Source organism: Microcaecilia unicolor, chromosome 2 (genome assembly GCF_901765095.1).
Source record: "Microcaecilia unicolor chromosome 2, aMicUni1.1, whole genome shotgun sequence".
NCBI classification, from domain to species: domain Eukaryota; kingdom Metazoa; phylum Chordata; class Amphibia; order Gymnophiona; family Siphonopidae; genus Microcaecilia; species Microcaecilia unicolor.
In genome coordinates, this window is record NC_044032.1 from 74,138,362 (window position 1) to 74,161,232 (window position 22,871).

The window sequence follows — 22,871 nt, forward strand, 5'->3', positions numbered from 1 at the left end:
ACCACTTCTCCCCTACTCACGTCACGCGATGCTCCCTGGTGGTCTAGTGACGTCGGGGCAGGAAAGAGCCCCCTCTTTCCTGCCCAGCGCACTGCTCTCCGTCCTCCTGTATGCTGCCTGATGGTCTCGGCGAGATTCAAAATGGCCGCCAAGACTTCAATTCTCGGCGGCCATTTTGAATCTCGCCGAGACCCTCATTCAGCATACAGGAGGACGGAGAGCAGCGCGCTGGGCAGGAAAGAGGGGGCTCTTTCCTGCCCCGACGTCACTAGACCACCAGGGAACATCGCGTGACGTGAGTAGGGGAGAAGTGGTGACAGGGCCGGGGGGAGGGCGATCCCGAACTCGGGGGGAGGGAGGGAACTCGCTACCTTCGGACTATAAGACGCACCCCCCATTTTCCTCCCAAATTTGGGGGGGGGAAAGTGCGTCTTATAGTCTGAAAAATACGGTAATATATTATTATGATCTGGCTCTAAAGCAAAAGTCTCTACTGCCATGGACCTCTGCGTAACTACTTCTAGTGAAGATTCCAGAAATTCTGTCAAATTCAATTGATCAGTGTTCCCCCTTAAAACTCCCCCAGAGTGTTTCCCTTCAGTAGAAATATGATGAACTCTAGTCAATGGAGAAAGGGCTTCCAACGGAATCTTCAAAACCTGAATAAAATACTTCTTCACCATATCTACAGGAGACACCAAAGGGGATCAACGAAGTTTAGGAACCGTAGATTGTTCCTTCGGAGTTATTTTCCATGTATTCAACCTTTCGATGTAGATATAATTTATCCTTCACAAGAGCAGAACTTATCTTATCTCCTGTACTCCACTTACTTTAAGGTCCAGATCACCCAACTTAGCAGAGTGCCGATTGCCCTCATGAGCCAGTGTAACAACAGCTTCAGAAACAGTTTTCAAATCATCAGAATTTCTAGTTGAAAATGTCAGCAAAGAAGAACTGATCTTATGAACAGCATCCCAAAGGGACTCTAGGTCACTGCAGCTGATCTCACCAATCCTTGCACCCCAATCATGGAAGTAGGAGATTTTACAATACCTCTCTCATGTTCTAATATCAACTTGGACAGCTTCTCTTTAACACTTCCCTGCTTCAGGACAGCGCCATCCTGAGGGCAGGAAATCGCTTACAGTGGAATCCCCAACTGCAACGATGAAGAAAACCTCTCTGGAGAATCTGCCACTCATTGGTCCACCTCAGCATTTCTGCTTCCGGGTGGAAGGAGAGCTGCACATTCGATGGGGCTAAGCGACACCCCATTCAAACTGCCACCAAATGCTGGCTCAACAGAAGAGGGGAGTGGGGTAGACAAAGTATTCACCCAAAATACATCCAGTGTTGCCTGTTGAAGCGGGGGTCCTGGTGGAGGTGGCGGGAGACACTCCGAACCTTTCCCTTCCATTTGCCCATCAAGAGCAAAGTTTACCACTCCGCAAGCTAAAAATCGCTGGTTAAGTCACAGCACCCTGCATATATGTCCTATATAAACGCCATCTTGGATCCCGATGGCAGCATGTTTTAATGGTTATATCAGCCACTCCCATCCCAGTTCTCAGGGAACACCTAGTCCTAACAGGTTTTCAGAATATCCTCAATGAATATTTATGAGGTAGATTTGCATGCAATTGAGGCAGTGCATGCAAATCTCTCTCATGCATTCTTACTGTGGATATCCTGAAAACTTGATGGGACTAGGTGTATCCCGAGGACTTGGTCGGGTTAGACAGAAGAGCCAGCAGGGATGGTACAAGAATATTGACCACTTTAGACCAACCTCCAGAGGCCACCATCAATTAATTTTCAGGTACCTAGACTGACTTCCCCTCTAAGAGTTTGATAATTAAACAACAATAATCACCATCCTACAATTCTATAAAAACACATAACTGGTCATCATACTTTTAAATATTAAAGCTAGTTTTGCAGGAAAAAAAAGTACAAGCTAATGGTGCTTTGTGTGACCATCAGAACTTGTTTTGCTTTATTTGCAGCTGCTTTTTTTTTTGTCACTCTAGGCAATCACATAGTTTTACCTAATGGTTAGTCCACATCTAAGAGCTAGTAAAAACCAAATGGGTATCTTTCAGAAAATGGAAAACAGACTATAATGAAGGAAGTAGGAATGAGAACAAGCAATGACAACTTAAATGTAAAAAAATAAAATAATAATAACAACAAGGTAGGCCAAGGAAGACTTTTGAAATGCCACCTACTGTCAAGGTAAGAACTAGTACTAAACATTTTCAAGAAAATTCAAAGCAAAAATCCTGTGAGGGAGTCTGTTGGATTTACTGGACAATCATGGGGTAAGGAGGAGTGCTCAGGGATGACAGCATTAAAAATAAACAAATTCTTTGCACAGGTCTCTACTGAAGAGAATGTTGGAGGTTACACCAAAACCTGAAACCGTCTTTGATGGTGATGATTGAAACAACTAATGCGTATCATTGTAAGTATAGATGTAACAGATCAAATTGACAAGCTACAGAGCAAATCACCAAGATCAGATAGTATTCACTGGAAAGACCTAAGTGGGTCTTTTAATAAGCCATGGTAGCGTTTTTAGCTCACGGTAGAAATCAGCTGGCGATAAATGCCAAGACACCCATTATAGTCCTATGGGCGTCTCGGTGTTTACCACCAGCTTATTTTACTGCAAGCTAAAAACGCTACCACAACTTAGTAAAAGACCCCCTAAAAGAGCTCTGATCAACCTGCTGAAGTCAAGGAGGACTTTCTTTTACCAAGGAAAGCACAACCTAACCTTTTCTGATTATATATCCTTATTATAAATATAGATATAAAATGATCAAATATTGAGCAGTGTCAAGGAGGAAGCTGGACACTGATGACTGATATTTTCCTCCAACAAACGCATGCTAAATATATTCAAACTAAAGTTAGACTTCTCAATTGGTATTTTTGAAAATTTATTAGGGTTGAATGCCTAAATTTATGCTCAAAATTTCATTGAACTTCTAAATGTAAATTCAAATTTAGGATCCTAAAAGTGGGTGGCAATACAAGCAGATTTAGGTCAGGGGAAAAAAAAGTTAGGCTTTTATCACTGATTTTTAGCACTGGGCACCTACATTAGATACATTAATTTAAGAAAAGTAAGTTTGGTCTGTTTGTTCTTCTAAATAAAGGGGCACAACTTTTAAGCCCCTTTAGGTAAATTTCCAGCAAAAATTTAAACTATGTTTTGATTGAAAATAGGGGACAAATTTAGGCACCTAACTTAAGAGCTCAGCTTTTTTTTTTCAGTATCAGGCTCATAGAAATTAAGAATTAATATCATAACTAGTTTGTAAAAACAACTGCAGAATGTATCAGCTCCAGTAGCAGTCTTCTAAAAAGAAATATGAATTTGAAGAGGAATCACACAATTTTAAATTACATTAAATTTAAAAGACACCCAGGTCTATAAAATATGCTTACCTCACTGACAGAAGCTGGTTGAGGGCAATATAATGGAGGGCAAGGAAGGTATAATCTTTCAGGCACCAGGCCACAAAGTTTTCTACTATGATCCTTAGCAGAGTCAATCAAAAGTTGAAATGTCTCAGAGAGAATGTCAGTATTAGCTATAACAGCCGCCTTCAGCATTTCTTGCACTGAACTGAAGAGCACATCTACATCTTCTTCTTCAATAGGGTCTGAAGAAAGAAAGGGGGGTATTAAAAACTAGCAAGATACCTGTGTTCAGTATACAAGGTTTATGTTTATTATTCAAACATAAATAACATGTACAATTTATATCAAAAACAGAAGTGCTTATCCATAGCAAATTGTTTAAAACATGCCTCCAGCAGGAATGATAAGGAAATGGATCTGTGAGAACCAATTATTTTTAAAAAATGTTGATTTTTAAAAAGGTTTGTCAGATTACTAGCAGCCTCTAAACCTTTATCTGACTTCTCTTTGGTTTACTTTATATTCTTTTCTATTTAGCTTTTATTAATGTGTGCTAACAGATTTAGTATGTGCTAAAGATTAATATGTGCTAAATGATGATACCCATAGGAATATAATGGGTGTATTATTATTTAGCACACACTAATCATTAGCGCGTGTTAAATCCATTAGCACACCTTAGTAAAAGGACCCCATAGTTTGGTGCCATCTTCAACACATAACCAAAAAAGGTCTTTATTAATTTTACTAGAGAAAGTATACAGTATAAAAACACTTATGTAGCTACGCACAACAAAGTATAACACATTTTTGTATGTGTACATTATTACTGGAATGAAGACTAAGAGCAACGCATTATATCCTTCCCTTTTTCTTTAATCAGTAGTAAAACTTCAACTTCCCTTTAAAAATAAATATATTAAATACATAAATGTTCTTAAACTAAAACAGGAAAACAATCTGGTTTTCAAGAAAATGGATAGTCTTGAGCAGGAATTCTCAACCCAGCCCTTGGCACACACCCAGTCAGTCAGGTTACCCACAATGAATATGCATGAGATAGATTTGTATACAATGTAGTCTGTGCATGCAAATTTCTCTCATGCATATTCATTGTGGATATCTTGAAAACCATAGTGGCTTGTTGAGAACCCCTGGTCTTGAGCAATAAAAAAAGAAAAAACCCATAAAGGTCCCACAGCCTTTTGTAATTCGGAGACATATGCTGTATGGTAACTGTCTCCTCACGTAATAAAAATATTTAAAAAAAAAAAAAAAAAGATAATTAACTAAAATAAAAGGTTCATTTTTTTCATAATTAAAGTCACTCAATTAGAATTAAATCACTTGGTTCTTTATCATCCTACAACTGTTTTGGGCCAAGTTCTTGCTTGAAGCAGAGGCCTAAAAAAAACCCCAAAAACTGACAAACTGGGCTCTGAATCAGAAGGCTGAGTCACCTACAGCTACAACATGAATGGACCACCACAGAGATACCAGGTTTTTTCAGAAAAGATACATCTCTTAGACACTAATCAGAACCTACTATTTAATGATTCTCAAGAAAGCATAAGTGGATTTCTTGTGGATTTCCATTGTCCTACCCCATGCCTCTTCCTTTTTGGACCTTTTTTCTTTTTTGTTTTCCTGCACTTTAAAGCTTCAGCATTATCTGAAATGGAGCAGTTCCCACTTTTTGCATATCTGCAACTTCATGGGAGGCGAATTGGGGTGTTTAGCAAAGAGGAACAAAGTTTTGCTAGGCCCCCTCTGGAGCTAGAAACAGGGGCTCCTAAAGAGAGATGACAGGGGTAAGACTGGGCTAGTGTATACATGTGTCTGGAGCCTGTTACAGATAAGGAAAATAGGGACTGGAAAGACATGGTATAGTGAGTTGGGGATGGATTTGAAGGAGGTGAGAGAGGAATTATTGTCAATGTATGTAACTGATCGCTCAATTTAACACCAGCAAGATTGGGGGCTAGGGGAAAGGGCATAACAATGTTTGCTGGACAGGGTGTGAACGTAAAAGGGACACCATCACACCTATTCTGTTCTTGTCTGAGGATTCAAGACTGCGGTCCCAAATTTTAAAAGAAATTCAGGAGATTTAACACATTCAGATCAACCTCAACTATAACGCTCTGCTCTTTTCTATTAACCCATGGGGAATAGGGAGTGAGAATGTGGCCTGCCTGATTGATAAATTGTTACTGAGGGTGAGAAGAGTGCTTCTGGCTGACTTCAGAAAAGCACAGTCTCCTTCATGAGAGACTGGTAGCTGGAAATGAGCAAGATGCTGGAGATGGAAATGTTGTCTACAAGAGTGCATGGGAAGCTAGTCAAGGTGCGAGTGCTGTGACAGCCAATACTGAAGCAGATGGGTTGAGGAGCACTAGGCAATGGGAGTAGTCCCCTCGACACTAGGGAGGGTGTACAGGCTGGTGGTCAAGAGGTTACTCTTTTTTTAGCTTCTTACTTTTAGGAAAGTTTTGTTTGGAATGGGAAGGGAGATGTTGGGAGAGGGTAGTGAAGGATTTTTTTTGGGGGGGGGGTAGTGTCTGTTATTGTGATTATTGTACTGTCTGGTGATGCTATTGTATTTGTAATAATTCATTTGTTAAAAATAAATAAAAATAAGTTCCCCACCCAAAAAATAAACCCTCAATATATAATTACATCTATAGGACAACAGCAACCACAGCCAACAGATGAGGAGATTCCCAAAGACAGGGAAGAAACAAGAAACAGAATCGGACTGGGGAAAACCAAAAGAGTCCTGTGAGGAGCTCAGATAGCAAAAGGAACTAAGCTTCATCACCAGCTTAGAAAAGGCATGGCGGGAAACAGGAACAGAAAGTTCAGGAAGAGCTTTGAATGGAGGAACTCTGAACCAAGACATGGAATTCAACAAAGGAAACTGGAGCAGGTTGAGAATTTCAACAAACGGTTAAACCTTCAGGTTTTGAATTTTCCCAGATCTCCAGGATTGTCCCCTGTAGAATTCTCAAAAAAAAAAACCCCAAAACAACTTTTGTTGACATTTTGAAAAATATTCCTCATCTTCCATTCCACCTTTGAATAAGATTTATTATATTCCTGTTGCACTGAGACAAACGGAGGATGTTCCTGTGGTTCCAGATCCATTTCAACAAGGAGTGGGCATAAATAATTTGTCAGCTATTTTGGAGTCTTCTCTCTCTGGGGTGACTGATCGAGGGACACTTTTGGTATCTTTTATTTTTGAGCAAGACAATATTTTTGAAACTCACAAAGCTTTGTTCTGTGTACAGGTTTGAGTCTATCCTGATGTAGCTAATTCTACTCAGGATAGGAGAAAGTTATTTTTGGCAATGCGAAAAGAGGCCCAAGCATTAGGTGCCTTGTTTCTTTTGGAATATTCCTATAAATGTTTAATTCACTATTTAGGGGTGAAGTATATTTTTTGGGAACCTCAACACCTAAGGGTTTTTCTGGATGTTAAAAAGATCATCAGTGGCATTTAGACAGACTGTAGATTGGTAGCTTAATTTAGGGCCTTGCCTTAGTAATGTTTTCTTTATTTTTATCTCCTATTTTTTGTTACACTTCTCCTTTAGTGGTCTAAGAAGGGGTTTTAATTGTTTCTAAGTGATTTTTCTTCTCATTGTTATATATCTTCGTGTTCCTTAAGCAACTGTATACTTGTGAATTATAGATATACATTCAGTAAATATAAATATTTTTAAAAATGTTTGTGGGTATAGGGACTTGATCTATTGTATTGGATAATGTTTTAATTATATATTATTTTTTGTGATGTTTGTAGGACCTTTGCCCTGATGCAGAAACATGGACCATGTTGGTGATGGGTCATTTAGAAAGTCAAGTTAAGCTGTTTTTAACACAAAATAATGATCAAAAATAATAACTTTTTGTATGAAGAATTTAAATTGCATCTTTGATCAAGGTTTGTCATGGAGATATTATTCTGAACTGGTCCCTATTTCTACAGTGCTGGAGGTGTTGGGCTTTTGTTTGAATTATATACGTGCCCCCACCATTTGAATTTTTGACTGTTGTAATTTGATTCATCTGGTCATTTAGGGCACCTTTTTGTGCCTTCTTCGTTCTGAAAACAAGCTTTATTTTCTTTTTATTCCATTACGGCTGTAAAACGTACACGTGTTAAGCATGCCCTAAGCCTGCCCTAATCCCACCTTCAAAACACCCCGACATGCCCCCTTGTGATCTGGATGCATTGCAGATGAAACGCATATATAAATTTCTGCAAAACAAGTTTCAAAACACCAATCTGGGCATTTAGAGAAGAAATTCATCCAAATGGTGTTTTATGACACTTTTTGGATGTTTTTCTCTTTCGAAAAAGAGCCCCAAAGACTCTAAAGAACAGACTGACCAAACCTACTTGTCTTGTCAGAAATCCCTTTCCAAAACCAATAATGAGATATGAATGTTTTGGACCAAAGTTTGTGTCACAGCTCTGCACAATGTCCTCCATAGAGTTCAATTTTAAGTGGGCTACTATTATATTTACAGCTCTGAGATTATGAAACCCTATTCTGAGATAAAGAAAGGAGATGAATTCTGCTAGCCAATTACAGTTCACTTGGCTACAGCAATTCCAAATGTATTTGGGTCAAAGAAAGAAAAAGTCAAATGGAATTTCTAGCGGCTTTAGTCCACTCAGGGGCATAGCCAGACAGCAGATTTTGGGTGGGCCTAGGCAAGAAGTGGGTGGGCACCAAGTGTTCTCCCCCTCCCCCAAAAAAATATCTAAGCTGGTGGGAAAATGCTTCTCTCCACCTTGGCAGTCTGCAGCAGGCATGCGCTGAAAGCAGAGCATTCGCAGGTGCCAGTATCGTGAAGCAAACCATTATCATTAGCATCAGGGGGGAAGTCTTCAGCTGGTAGAGCTTGGAATCCCCATCAGCTACTGCTAAACATGTGCCACTGTTGGGTGGGCCTGAGCCCTAAGTGGGTGGGCCCTGGCCCACTTGTGGCTACACCACTGAGTCCACTTCAACTAGAAGACTATGGCTGTTTTGCAATCCAAATGGAAAAAACACTGGTAAAGGGGGAATCCAATACCACTTTAGGCAGGGAATTTGGACACGCGTGCAAAACAAACCTCATGTTGAAACATTTATTGACTGATCCACTCTGTATCAAGAGCTGTAACTCAATGCATGCCGAAGTGACCACCATCAAAAATAATATCTTCCAGATCACTACTTCAGATTAGGGGAATTTAATAGCTAAAAAACTGCTTTCATCAGCTGGCACATCACAAAGTTGAAACCCCAAGACACAGCAAGTAGCCCAATATGAGCCTTCAATAGAAGCCAGCTACCTTACATAAAACAAAGACTGTACAGAGATGTGTTTACTTTTTACAAGGTGGTGATATGTGCCAATTCCATTAAGGTGAATCCTGATGCTATTGGTTTTCAAGTTCAACTCAGAAAAATAAAAAAAGTATTCAATTACTTTGTGTGTAGGGCAGGAAAAGCGATCTTGGACCTTGCATTCACAACAAACAACAAAACTATTCCACTTAAAATTCTAAGGTAAAGTAGAGGCTCTCCTAGAAGAATCTGATGTGTGTTATCAGGTAGGTTCAGGGAAGCTATGGTTACTCCTTTAATATCCAGGCGATGAAAGCTATGGACTGGATACTGGGATGCAGCAACATTCCCTGTGTCTACATGACCAACACTGGAGAATTCATCAGTTTGAATGGCCTTCTTATAGATATTAAATACAACAGAGAAAAATGAAACTCCCTATCAAAACAAATCAACAAACACAATGAAGGAAGAAAAACAAAAATGGATAGTGTGTACAGCAATATCTTCAAACACCCTAAACAAGGAAAAGTTTCATTCAAAAATGTATCAAAAAAGGAGGAAATGACATCATAATAACAGTCAATGCAGACAATGTGGTCTTAGGACCTCTTTCAGCACACAGCTCTAAGTCCAAGACCCTATTGAATAATTCAAATCATTTGCCATACCGCCACTTCCTAACACAAAAAAATAATTTTATTATAAATAATAATATTTAAAAATGTCCCATATCAAAAACATTTCTTCAAAAGATCTACTATATGTGAATATATCTAGCCAAAGGTTCAACAAAAGTCCAAAAAGGTACTTATCTTAAAAAACAACAACCCCCATCTAGCGCTGAACCCTATATATCCACCCAACACTCACAAATCCTTAGGCATTTCGGCAGCGAGCTTGCTTCCATGGTTGTAATCAACGAATATCATGCACCAGCAAAAAGCACATCCAATGCGTCAAAAATACACGACAAATTTTAAGAGGCAATAAATCGCCAAATCTTCTAACAGCTCTAAGTGGAATCAGCTTTAAGGCACGACACTTTAAACTCTATCTACAACATCAAACAATATATAGACATTTCATAAAACCATGGAAACTACATTTGTCTTGACCAAAAAGGAGCTATGAGAATAAAAGCAACCTTGCCTCCGCTTGATGCACAAAAACGATATCCTTCATGCCAGTGCCAAAGAGACAGAACCCTTCATCTTCTTCAGATGGGTATCAGTTTGATGTCCAATCTCATTGGCCTCTGTAAGTGTTACACAGCAAGGGAGATTAAGGTCTCCTTGATGATGATGTACCTAATGGCTTGAGAATCCTTATGGTAAAACAATACCTCTATTATCTGAAGATACAAATGACATTTAGAAGCTTCATGGTCCAGGCCTAGGCACAACAAGTACTATTTGATTGTATATGCAATTAATATGTTTTACTGCATGCCCACAGGTGTTAAAATCATTGGGAGCATTCTTTTAAGACATGTTGCTGAAAAGATGGCAGAAGCGAAATCACATTGATTTTGGGACAAAGCAGTGTGGACAAGCCACCAACCCTTAAAAAAAGTGGTGAGGTTGGTACAAAAAAAAAAAAAAGAAAAAGCGTTAAAAGTAAAAAAAAGAAAAAATAACTAGCAAAAACAGAAGGAAAAGAGAGAACTCTTGCATAACAAAGGAATTTAGAAAAAGTATAAACAAATTATGAAGAAAAATTATGAAAAGTTTTACTGCAAGGAGAGTACATCCCTTGGGTTCTGTGGAAAACAAAGAAGTAAAGAAGACTTGTACAAATCATTGAGGTGCTGCCAGTGACCTGCATGCAGGACTTCTCTCTCTAGAACATGCTTGTCCAAATTCAGTCCTCAAGGGCTGCAAACTGGCCAGGTTTTCAGGATATCCCTAATGAGAATGCATCCGAGAAATTTGCATCCAATGGAGGCTTGCATCCAATGCAAGCCTCTCTCATAAATATTCATTAGGAATAACCTGAAAACCTGGTCAGTTTGCAGCCTACAAGGACCAAATTTAGACAAGCCTGCTCTAAAACAATTCATGGACATCAAAACCAGAGAATAAAGTAGGAGAAATAACTACAGCCTATAAGTAGCCTAATGGTTAGTGCAATGTCATGAGATTCTGGGAAACTGTGACCCTGGGCAAGTCACTTAACCCTCCATTGTCTCAGGTACAAAAAAACCATCTTAGATTGTAAGCCCACCAGGGACAGAGGAAGTGCCAACATATAATATGTACTGGACTAATTGACCTACCAAAGAGAAACACATTTGAATCTGCAAGATTGTACATGGGACTGAAGTATAAATCAACATACGCATCCAGTTTCTCCTACATATGAACTCAGCTCTGGAACACATTACCAAAAGACTTGAAAACCACACACAACCACCTAAATTATCGGAAAAAAAAACCCCTAAAAACTCACCTTTTCAGAAACAACATAAACATTGAACTATGAAACATAACAATTAACTGTCAACACCCAATCCCTCACCGAACGATCCCACCCTCGCAACCCTTATGGAGCGAATCGCCCCAATGTTTAATTTGTACCATCCACTTTGTATTCGATCACACCGGACTCAGTAACAACCTCTCCGGAACTATGTAAACCACATTGAGCCTACGAATAGGTGGGAAAATGCAGGATACAAATGTAACAAATAAACAAATATCTAGCAGCACTTTAGAAATGATAAGCAGTAGTAGCAGTTATAGGACAACCAGCATGATTTAACTGTGGAAGGGCTAGTGAAATCCAAAAAAGCATAGTTCATAAAATGGAAAGCAGACTCTAATGAGGAATAAGACCAAGCAAGCTCTTTGAGCAGGGACTGTCTTTCTTCTATGTTTGTGCAGCACTGCGTACGCCTTGTAGCGCTATAGAAATGCTAAATAGTAGTAGTAGTAGCAAAGACAAGCTAGATATAAAAAAGTAATAAAGCAAGCAAAGAGAACTTTGAGAAGTAGCATGCTGTAGAGGTAAGAACTAATAGTAAAATCTTTTCCAAGTACATATGAAGCAAAAAGCCCAAGATGGAGTCAGTCGAACTGCTGGACAACCAAGGGGTAAAGGAATGCTCATGGAGGATAAGGTAACAGATGAAAAGCTAAATGATTTCTTTGCTTTGGTCCTAACTGAGAAGAATGTTGGAGATCATCACACACTAGAAACCTTCCTTGATGGTGATTATGTGGAGTAATTAAACCACATTACTATAAGTCTAGAAAATGTAATAGAACAAATTGACAGACTTGAGAACAGCAAATCTTCAGGACTGGATGGCATTCGCCCCAAGATCTTAAAAAAGCTCAAACATGACATTACTAACCTGTTACTAGTAATCTGTAACTTATCATTCAAAATGGCCACAAATTCTAAAAGCAAAAGGGTGTCCAATGTTACACCAGTTTTTAAAAAGGTCTCCAAAATGATCCAGGAAATATAGATTTGAGCCCAAAAATATCATTATGCCTCTGTATAGATCCCTGCTACATCTGTACCTTGAGTACTGTGTGCCATTCTGGTCAATCATCTCTAAAAGGATGTACACAACAAGAACATGGTTCAAAGAGCAACAAAATGATAAAGGGCATGGAATACATCCATTATGAAAAAAGGCTAAACGGGTTAGTGGTTTTCAGCTTTGAGAAAAAAACACAAATAATCGAGTAGGAATATAACAAAGGTTTATATGAATAGGTAACCATTGTTCAATCTGTCAAACAACAAAAACAAGAGAACACAGGAAATTGAAAAATCACTTTTGTTTTTTCTTACACAGTGCATAATGAACTTGTGGAATCTGTTGCCAGAGGATATGGTCAAGATGAATAACATAACGGAATTCAAAAGACAATTGGATGAATTCCTGAGGAAAAGTCTACAAAAATTATTAGTTGGGTACACTTGAGAGAAGCATTGTTCATCCCTAGAAAGGAGTGCTTGAGATGCATGACTCAAGCAGATTTTTCCTGCTCGGTATGTGCCTTTGGTTGTACTGAATTTGTTTTAGTTTGAAATTTATTGAGCAGAATAAAATTTGAGTAAAGTGAACAAATTTATATAGAGTTTAGATTCTGATATATAGATTTTATTTGTAGAAAAGGCACTTCCTCCTCAACAAGCAGAAATGTGAAGCTTAGATCTGAGTAGGAGAATGTCAGGGAAGTTTTGAGGATTCTTTGAACATTTTTGTTTATACACTATGTTTTGTCTGCACCATGAACTTTCATTTATGTATATCAGAATCGTCATCTTTGGAGGCCATCTAAACGCCTGTCACCACTGAAGATATGTACATTTTTGGGCGTCAATAAGATAAGAACTTTTTTGTACTCGGTTATCGTGACAAGTTAATATGTTTCACGCATTATCATCGGTGGATTCTGGGAATAACAATGTGCGATGATAGTCCCCTAAAATTGGTCTCATGGTGATATGTGAGGTGATTTTGATCCAAGCACATTTGTCACAATTGTTTATTGTTGTATCAATTTTGTATTGTGTTACTATATTTTTTGCTGACATTCTTATTGTTCAGATAGATAGGCCTCAGATTCTAGTCTTGTTTCCTTCTACCTTAAGATACCAAAGGCAAGGTTATCTATTGTAGTTAAATTATAGCTTTTCAAGATCAAATCATCTAATTCCATCTATCTCAGGATTAAAAGTATTGTAAATATTTGGCACCTTATAAGCTTTGGTTTCCTTAATTTTGTAGGTGTTGAAAGATGAAAAAGCAATTCACTACTACTACTTAACATTTCTAAAGCGCTACTAGGGTTACGCAGCGCTGTACAATTTAACATAAAAGGACAGTCCATGCTCAAAGAGCTTACAATCTAAAGGACAAGTGAACAGTCAGTTCGATAGGGGCAGTCAAATTGGGGCAGTCTGGATTTCCTGAAAGGTAAGAGTTAGGTGCCGAAAACAGCACTGAAGAGGTGGGCTTTAAGCAAAGACTTGAAGATGGGCAGGGAAGGGGCTTGGCGTAAGGGCTCAGGAAGGTTGTTCCAGGCATAGGATGAGGCGAGGCAGAATGAGAGGAGCCTGGAGTTGGCGATGGTGGAGAAGGGTACTGAGAGGAGGGATTTGTCCTGTGAACGGAGGTTTCGGGCGGGAAGATGAGGAAGGGGAGATTAGGGTAGAGAGGTAGTGAGGGGCAGCAGACTGAGTGCATTTGTAGGTAAGAAGGAGAAGCTTGAACTGAATGCGGTATCTGATTGGAAGCCAGTGAAGTGACCTGATGAGAGGGGTGATATGAATATATCGGTTCTGGCGGAATATAAGACATGCAGCAGAGTTCTGAACAGATTGAAGGGGGGATGGATGGCTAAGTGGGAGGCCGGTGAGGAGTAAGTTGCAGTAGTCAAGGCGAGAGGTAATGAGAGCGTGGACGAGAGTTCGGGTGGTGTGTTCAGAGAGGAAAGGGCGAATTTTGCTGATGTTGAAGAGGAAGAAGTGACAGGTCTTGGCTATCTGCTGGATATGCGCAGAGAAGGAGAGGGAGGAGTCGAAGATGGCTCCGAGGTTGCGGGCAGATGAGACGAGGAGGATGAGGGTGATATCAACTGAGATAGAAAGTGGAGGAAGAGGAGAAGTGGGTTTTGGTGGAAAGACGATGAGCTCGATCTTGGACATGTTCAGTTTCAGGTGGCAGTTGGACATCCAGGCAGCAATGTTGGATAAGCAGGCCGATACCTTTGCCTGGGTCTCCGCGGTGATGTCTGGTGTGGAGAGATACAGCTGGGTGTCATCAGCATAGAGATGATACTGGAAGCCATGAGATGAGATCAGGGAGCCCAGGGAAGAGATGTAGATTGAGAAGAGAAGGGGTCCAAGGACAGATCCCTAGGGAACACCAACAGATAGCAGGATGGGGGTGGAGGAAGATCCATGAGAGTGAACTCTGAAGGTGCGGTGGGAGAGATAGGAGGAGAACCAGGAGAGGACAGAGCCCTGGAACCCAAATGAGGACAGTGTGGCAAGGAGTAAATCATGATTGACAGTGTCAAAGGCGGCGGATAGATCGAGGAGGATGAGGATGGAGTAGTGGCCTCTGGATTTGGCAAGGAACAGGTCAATACAGACTTTAGAGAGTGCTGTTTCTGTCGAGTGTAGAGGGCGAAAACCGGATTGAAGTGGATCGAGGATGGCATGAGAGGAGAGAAAATCAAGGCAGCGGCTGTGAACGGCACGCTCAAGTATTTGGAGAGGAAGGGTAGGAGGGAAATGGGGCGGTAGTTGGAGGGACAGGTAGGGTCAAGTGATGGTTTTTTGAGGAGAGGTGTGACTACGGCGTGCTTGAAGGTGTCAGGGACAGTTGCAGTGGAGAGAGAGAGATTGAGGATATGACATATGGAGGGGGTGACAGTATGAGAGATGGTGTTAAGTAAGTTAGTAGGGATGGGATCAGAGGACCTGGTGGTGCATTTAGAGGAGGAAAGAAGGCGAGCGGTTTCCTCCTCGGTGATGTCAGGAAAGGAGGAGAAAGAGGCCTGGGTTGGTTGGTTGAGGGAAAGGGTTGAAGGGTGAAGAGGAGGAGATGGCTTGGTAGTGAACTCGAGGTTGATCTTTTGCACCTTGTCGCAGAAGTAATCAGCCAGTGATTGAGGAGAGAGAAAGGGGGGTGGGAGCGGAGGGCACTTTGAGGAGGGAGTTAAGGGTGGCGAAGAGACGACGGGGGTTGGAGTTGAGAGAATTGGTCAATTGGGTGTAATAGTCCTGTTTGGCAAGGAATAGGGAGGAGTGGAAGGAGAATAGCATGAATTTGTAGTGAAGGAAATCTGAATGGGTGCGAGATTTCCTCCAGAGGCGTTCGGCAGATCAGGCGCAGGAACGAAGGTAGCGGATGCAAGGGGTCAGCCAAGGCTGGGGATTAGTACGCTTTGTGGGACAGGAGGTGGATGGTGCGAGGGTGTCCAGAGCAGAGGAGAGAGTGGCATTGTAAGCAGAGACAGCCTTGTCGACAGACTCGGAGGACATGATTGAGGGGAGGAGATTAGAGTGGCCTAGTGGTTAGGGTGGTGGACTTTGGTCCTGGGGAACTGAGGAACTGAGTTCGATTCGCGGCACAGGCAGCTCCTTGTGACTCTGGGCAAGTCACTTAACCCTCCATTGCCCCATGTAAGCCGCATTGAGCCTGCCATGAGTGGGAAAGCACGGGGTACAAATGTAACAAAAAAAAATACTGTAGGGTGGGAGGGTCAATAGCCTGGAGATTCCTGGAGGTAGTGGTTAGAGTTGGACGGGGCTGAGGGGGGGGGGTGAAGAAGTGTGAAGGTGATCAGGTGATGATCGGTGAGAGGAAGAGCTGAAGCGTGGAAATTGGAGGGAGAGCCGGAAGAGGAGAGGACGAGGTCAAGACAATGGCTGTCTCGGTGAGTAGGGGTGGTGGAGCATAGCTGGAGGTTGAAGGAGGATGTTAGAGTGAGGAACTGAGAAGCATGAGGGTCAGATTGGTCATCAACGTGTATGTTAAAGTCTCCGAGAATGAGGGACGGAGATGAGGGTTCAAGAAAAACCGAAAGCCAGGCATCGAAGTCAGTGAGGAAGGAAGAGAGGAATTTATTAGGGGGGCGGTAAATGACTGCCACTCTGAGTGGCATGGGTAGAATAGCCGGATGAAGTGTGCTTCAAAGGATAAGAAGCAGTGAGACTGCGGTAGGAGGAGGGGTTGGAAACTACAGGAGGGAGAGAGTAGTAGCCCGACGCCTCCACCGCGGCCAACTGTGCGGGGAGTGTGGGAGAAGAGATAACCTCCATGGCAAAGGGCCGCGACTGAGGCAGAGTCGTCAGGGGAGAGCCAGGTTTCAGTTAGGGCGAGCAGTTGAAGGGAACGAGAGATGAAGAGATCATGGGTGAAGGGCAGTTTGTTGCAGACCGAGTGGGCATTCCAGAGGGCACATGAGAAGGGGAGGGAAGAGGGGGGAAGGAGGGGAATAGAGATGAGATTGGAGACATCACGGAATCGTTTACATGAATAGGAGGAGGACAGGTGAGGGGGGCCTGGGTTAGGATTAATGTCTCCCGCAGATAGCAAGAGGAGCAAGAGAGTGCGGAGGAGGGTGGGGGAGGTTGGGCGACGAAGGCGATGAAGACGGGATGCACTTAGGAGGAACGGTGATGGGTTAATGGCAGGAAGTGTTGAAGGTTAAGAGCTAGGAAGGAGGAGGGGGACAAGAGAGATGGTGAGGTGGTGAGGGATTGGGGTGAATAGGGTATTGCTGTAGCGAGCAGGACGGGAGGGGACATGGGTGGGCAATGAGTTCCAGCGGTAGTCAGCGGTGGGGGGAGGGGAAAAAGATTAGGAAGGGACAGGGCAAGGAAGAGAATGTGGACAGGGGCCATAAGTAGAGATTGAGGTGTAACAGGTGTATGTGAAGTGACTGAGGTGTGAAGCAGATAGATAAGAGCGGAAAAGCTGGATTGGAGGCTTGGAATTGATGGAATTGAAGGACTGGAGAGCAGGGCTCCTCAGACTGGAGCCCTCTATTGTAAACTACATGCTTAGCTATAACTTTACTACGTTTCTCTTAACTGACAAAGCCTATTAATGGGGAATTGTAGAAAACAAATGAATTGAAAAAAGATTTCTATGTATACAATACCTGCTTTTGGATAACAGTGAGATAAAAGAATGCATAAATAAATAACCACCTAAAAACAGCACATATTAACTGGATACTATGAGGAAAAGTCTCTCTAACTTGATATTTGTATAAATCTAGACATACAAAACTAACAATATTTTTCATTAGATAGAAAATTATTTTATTAGATAGGTACATATGAAGGGATATGAGGGCTGCCCCAGGCAGTGCCTGTGAGGGAGGATAGTTCTTCAGGAAGCCTCTTTCATCCTCCCTCACAGGCACCATCTGGGACAGCCCACATTTATTTATTTGTTGCATTTGTATCCCACATTTTCCCACCTTTTTGCAGGCTCAATGTGGCTTACAGTATGCCGTAGTGGCGATCGCCATTTCTGGAATGAGAAATACAAAGTGGTATTGCATTAAGTTCATAAATGGTAGAGTAAATTATGGAGTAGATTAGATAATCAGTTCATTTCCGACGTGAGAAATAAGTTGGTAGTGCGTTAACGTTCATTAGTGACAGAGTGACTGAAGCAGTCAGGTATAGAGAGTTCGGTTTTGTCTAGTTCTGGAAAATTTTCGTTATCTGGTATTTAGGATGGATCATTGTGGTATGCCTTTTGAACAGGTTGGTTTTTAGTAATTTTTGGAAGATTGTTAGGTCGTGCGTTGTTTTTATGGCATTTGGTAGTGCATTCCAAAGTTGCGTGCTAATGTAGGAAAGCTGGATGCATATGTTGATTTATATTTAAGTCCTTTGCAACTGGGGTAATAGAGATTCAGGAATGTGCGTGCTGACCTTTTTGTATTCCTGGTTGGTTATCTATGAGGTCAGACATATATACTGGGGCCTCTCTGTGAATGATTTTATGGACCAGGGTACAGATTTGAACGTAATTCACTCTTTTAGTGGGAGCCAGTGTAGTTTTTCTCCTAGGGATTTGGCACTTTCGTATTTGGCTTTTCCAAATATGAGTCTGGCTGCTGTGTTTTGGGCAGTTTGGAGTTTCTTAATGATTTGTTCTTTGCAACCGGCGTAGATGGCATTACAGTAATCTAGGTGGCTTAGCACCTTTGATTGTATCAGGCTGCGGAATATTTCTCCTGGGAAGAAAGGTTTTACTCTTTTGAGTTTCCTTATTGAGTGGAACATTTCTTTGTTGTATTTTTCGCGTGGTTATCTAGTGTGAGATTTCGGTCAATTGTAACTCCGAGAATTTTCAGGCTGTCCGAGACAGGAAGGGAGTAGTCCGGGGTGTTTATCATGGTGGGTTTGTTCGTATTATATTGTGATGAGAGGACAAGACATTGTGTTTTTTCTGCATTGGGCTTTAGTTGGAATGCATTCACCCATGAGTTCATTATTTGGAGGCTTTGTTTGATTTCATTTGTGATTTCAGTTAGGTCATGTTTGAACGGGATGTAGATCGTGACATCATCTGCGTAGATGTAAGGATTAAGGCCTTGGTTGGATAGCAATTTGGCAAGTGGTGTCATCATCAGGTTGAAGAGGGTTGGTGAGAGAGGCGATCCCTGAGGTACTCCACATTCAGGTTTCGAATTAGGTAACACTTGATATGTTCTTGCGGTTAGGAAGCCATTGATCCATCTCAGTACACTTCCTCCAATCCCAAAATATTCTAGGATGTTCAATAGTATTTTATGGCTTACCATGTCGAAGGCGCTGGACATGTCGAATTGTAGGAGAAGTACACTGTTGCCAGTTGCGATTGTTTGTTTGAATTTTGTTAGGAGAGTGATTAGTACTGTTTTGGTGATGTGGCTGGATCGAAATCCTGATTGTGATTCATGTAGTAATGAGAATTTGTTTAGTCAGTAAGTTGCTTGGTTACAATGCTTTCCATCAGTTTTACTGCCAGAGGGATGGATGCTACCGGGCGGTAGTTGGTTATGTCATTAGCTTTTTTCTTTGGGTCTTTGGGTATTGGGGTGAGTAATATATTTCTTTAACCTTAGGGAAGAATCCACGTTGTAGCATGTAGTTTAGGTGTGACATGAGGTCTGTTATGAAGCATTGAGGGGCGGATTTTATTAGGTTGTTGGGACATATGTCCAGGTTGTAGTGAGATTTGGCGAACCTGTTGACTGCTTGGGTGACGGTTTCGTTGGTCAGAAGATCGAAGTTTGTCCAGATTCAGTCTGCTGGATAGTCATCGGTGATTGGGTCCAGACAGTTAATGAATTTTTCGTGGTCAGTGGTATTAAGTGGTAACGTAGATCGTAGTTTTATAATTTTCTCATTGAAGTGTTTGGCCAGGCTGTTTTGGTTGTGGTGACCGGTGTGGTGTCAAGTAGTTTGTTCACGAGTTGGAAACGTTTATGTGTATCTTTGTAGTCTGGCCCTATTTTGGATTTGTAGTATGACCTTTTTGGGTTTGTCTTATTGTGTATTTGTATTTTCTTTGCATTTGTTTCCATGCATTAAGTGTATATTCATTTTTCTCCATGCTCGTTCAAATCTCCTTACTTGTGTTTTTAATTCTTTCAGTTCTTCGTTAAACCAGGGTATTGAGATGTGTCTTCGTGAGGTTCTTGTTTGTAATGGTGTAATTTTGTCTAATATGCTCCTGCATCTGTTGTCCCAGTTTAGGAGGTAGTGTTTGGAGTCTCTTTGAGCTATCCACTCGTTATTGTAAATCTGTTGCCATAATGTTACAGGGTCAATTTTGCCTCTCATAGTGTAGGTTGTGTGTGCTTGCTTGTGGTATGAGCATTTTTTCGCCAATGTAGGGATAGGTTTAGTTTGTGAGGGTCTGACCATGGTATGTCTGTCCATTTTGTATCTATTATTATTAAGTTTAGAGGCAGGGCTGGTGGTTGGGAGGTGGGGATAGTGCTGGGCAGAAGGAATGGATCCTCAGAAGCTTAGCTGAAATTGGGTGGCGGAGCAGTTGGGGGGAAGAGGGGGTGGTGGTTGGGAGGCGAGGATAGGGGAGGGCAGACTTATACGGTCTGTAACAGAGCCGGTGATGGGAGGCAGGACTGGTGGTTGGGAGGCGGGAAATACTGCTGGGCAGACTTATATGGTCTGTGCCCTGAAAAGGACAGGTACAAATTCAAGGTAAGGTATACACATATGAGTTTGTCATGGGCAGACTGGATGGACCATGCAGGTCTTTTTCTGCCGTCATCTACTATGTTACTATGTTATACGGTCTGTGCCCTGAAAAAGACAGGTACAAATCAAGGTAAGGTATACACAAAAAATGACACGCGAGTTTATCTTGTTGGGCAGACTGGGTGGACCGTGCAGGTCTTTTTCTGCCATCATCTACTATGTTATCTGAGGATAGTTTGTGTGTGATGAGGTTCAGTGTGTGTCCTTTAATATGGGTTGCTTGCATATTAGGTCAATTGAGGTCCCATAATTGGAGGAAATCCTTGCATTCACGTGCATTGTTTGCGTTAGGTTCTTCTAGGTGTAGGTTTATGTCACCTATTATAAGTAGATTGGATTTAGATACACAAGTATTCGATATGAAATCTATGAAGTGTGGTTGGCATTCTTGCCAGTTACTTGGTGGTCTATAAAACAAGACAGCATTCAGGTGGTCAAGCAAGGTGGTACTGTTGATTCTAACTGAGGCGATTTCAAGTAGTGGTGTTATGGACTCTGCTGTTGCTGTTACGGTGAAGTGGGATCTGTAGATTAGTGCAATGATGAATAGTAGATCGAGGTTGTCTGCCGTAATCCAGTCTGTTATTATTGTTGTTTTATTGACTATTGATCTGGCGTTTATGTATCCCACTTGAATTGTTTGGTAGGGATCAGCTGGGTTCGAGATTGTGTTGATTTTCGTTAGTTGTCTATATTCCTGTGATGTGGGTTTGTTGTTTCCTTTCTTTTCTTTGTATTGATTTTGTCCGCGTATGGTAGTTCTTCCACTGTTTTGGTTGTTGTTGTGATATGTATTGTATCTGGAAAGTCTATTGGGCTTGTGTATTGTGGGTATGTTACTGGTGTCCATGAGGGGGGTGGTTAGTGTGTGGTGAATTAGGAATAGAGAGTAATAATTAGGAGCAGATTGGTGGTGTTCATTTTGATGTTATTTCGCTTTGGGTTGTAGATGGTTGGGCATGTTGGTTATGGTGTTGGTTCTTGTTCGTATGATGTGTTTGTGCAGTCTGTCATGGCTTAAATCGGGTGGTGGCTGGGCTGCTTTCAGGTTTGGCTTAAATCAGGCGTGGCTTTGTCAGGTGTGGCTTAAATCGGGTTTCACCTTAGGCGGCCGTTTGGCGTACAGTGCTCTTCTCTCCCGCCGCTCCATTCAGTCCTTGTTCGTTCGGGGAGCTCATGCCGCTGCTGCTCCAGGGAGTGAGCTGCTGTCCAAAGAGGTGGTGGGGGCGATGGGGCCTACCAGGGACCCCTTTCTATTCAGTGAGTTCAGGTGGTGGCAAAGCAGCTGGTGATCGCAGGTACAACTCTACTGGCAACGCTCAGGATTTAGGCGTCGCTCACTACAAAGTGATTGCAACACGCCTGGTCCAGGTCAGGCGGGCAGTCCGGGGCGTGTGTCTCAGGCTCAGGGTGACTCCCCTTCAGCGCCTCCTCTCCTCCATATCTTTGCAGCTCTTAAATTCGTTAATATTCTAGAGTCCCTGTTTCTCTCACGTGGTGCACAGTCCTGAACTGGGTCTCTATTGTCGGTCTCTCGTAGTTCCTCGGTTGCAAGGATACTGGGATTTTGGGTTGCACTCGTGATTTTCCACTCTCCGCCGAGTACAGGCTTGTTGGTCTGTTCGGTGCTCACCTTTCATTTGAGGCCACGGGCAGGTTGTTTCCAATGCGGCCGCTGGCACGTGTATGGGTTCTGTCTCTCGCGACGTGGTTCGGTCGATGCTTCTGAACGCTACCCTGCGCGCCTGCTCTCCACCGTCACCTGGCGCAGCATGCATGGCAGGATGCCTGCGTTTTTCTTACCCTCTCGGCTCGGGTGGTCAGCTGACCGATCGGTGCTCTTCTCAGCGTGTCGCTAAGGCAGGGGCCACCCCTACCCATCCAGCGAAGGTCTGAGGTGAGGCTGGACGCCTGTGCAGCGGTGTGCTAGGGTAGGGATGAGCGCCGGTCAGAGTTCCCACGATGTGCTGCAGGATTGAGGGCGCCGCTGCTCATCGCAATGCCAGGGGGATTCCAGTTGCTGTGGTCTGGGCTGGACAATGCTAGGCCTAATGTGGTAGGAGGCTGAGATCGGCACTCAGGGGTGGCCCGGCCCAGGTGGGATTACCTGGGAATTGCCTGGGTGTGTCTGTGCTCACCAAGTCTCGGTAGTCCCCTGGTCTCTGTTAGGTCACAGTTCAGGCCAAGAGTATGGTGGTCCCGAGTGGTCCTGTTTTCCGGCCGAATTCCAACTTGGGTCTTGGGAGCTGTCTGCTCACACGTCTTTCTAGTTGGCGGCCATCTCCCTTCTGCTCTAAGGAGACTCTAGCTGAAGCAACGAGC

The 22,871-nt window shown here is 42.4% G+C and overlaps 1 protein-coding gene across 1 annotated transcript in view; it reads right to left on the bottom strand.

Annotated features, from left to right (window-relative positions):
• Positions 1-22,871, bottom strand: part of LOC115461867 (ciliogenesis and planar polarity effector 1-like) — a 337,061-nt gene that overhangs the window by 81,963 nt on the left and 232,227 nt on the right. Inside the window, exon 19 of the mRNA XM_030191927.1 lies at positions 3,460-3,677. Coding sequence (XP_030047787.1) covers positions 3,460-3,677 — 218 coding nt within the window. The remainder of the gene's footprint in view (positions 1-3,459; positions 3,678-22,871) is intronic.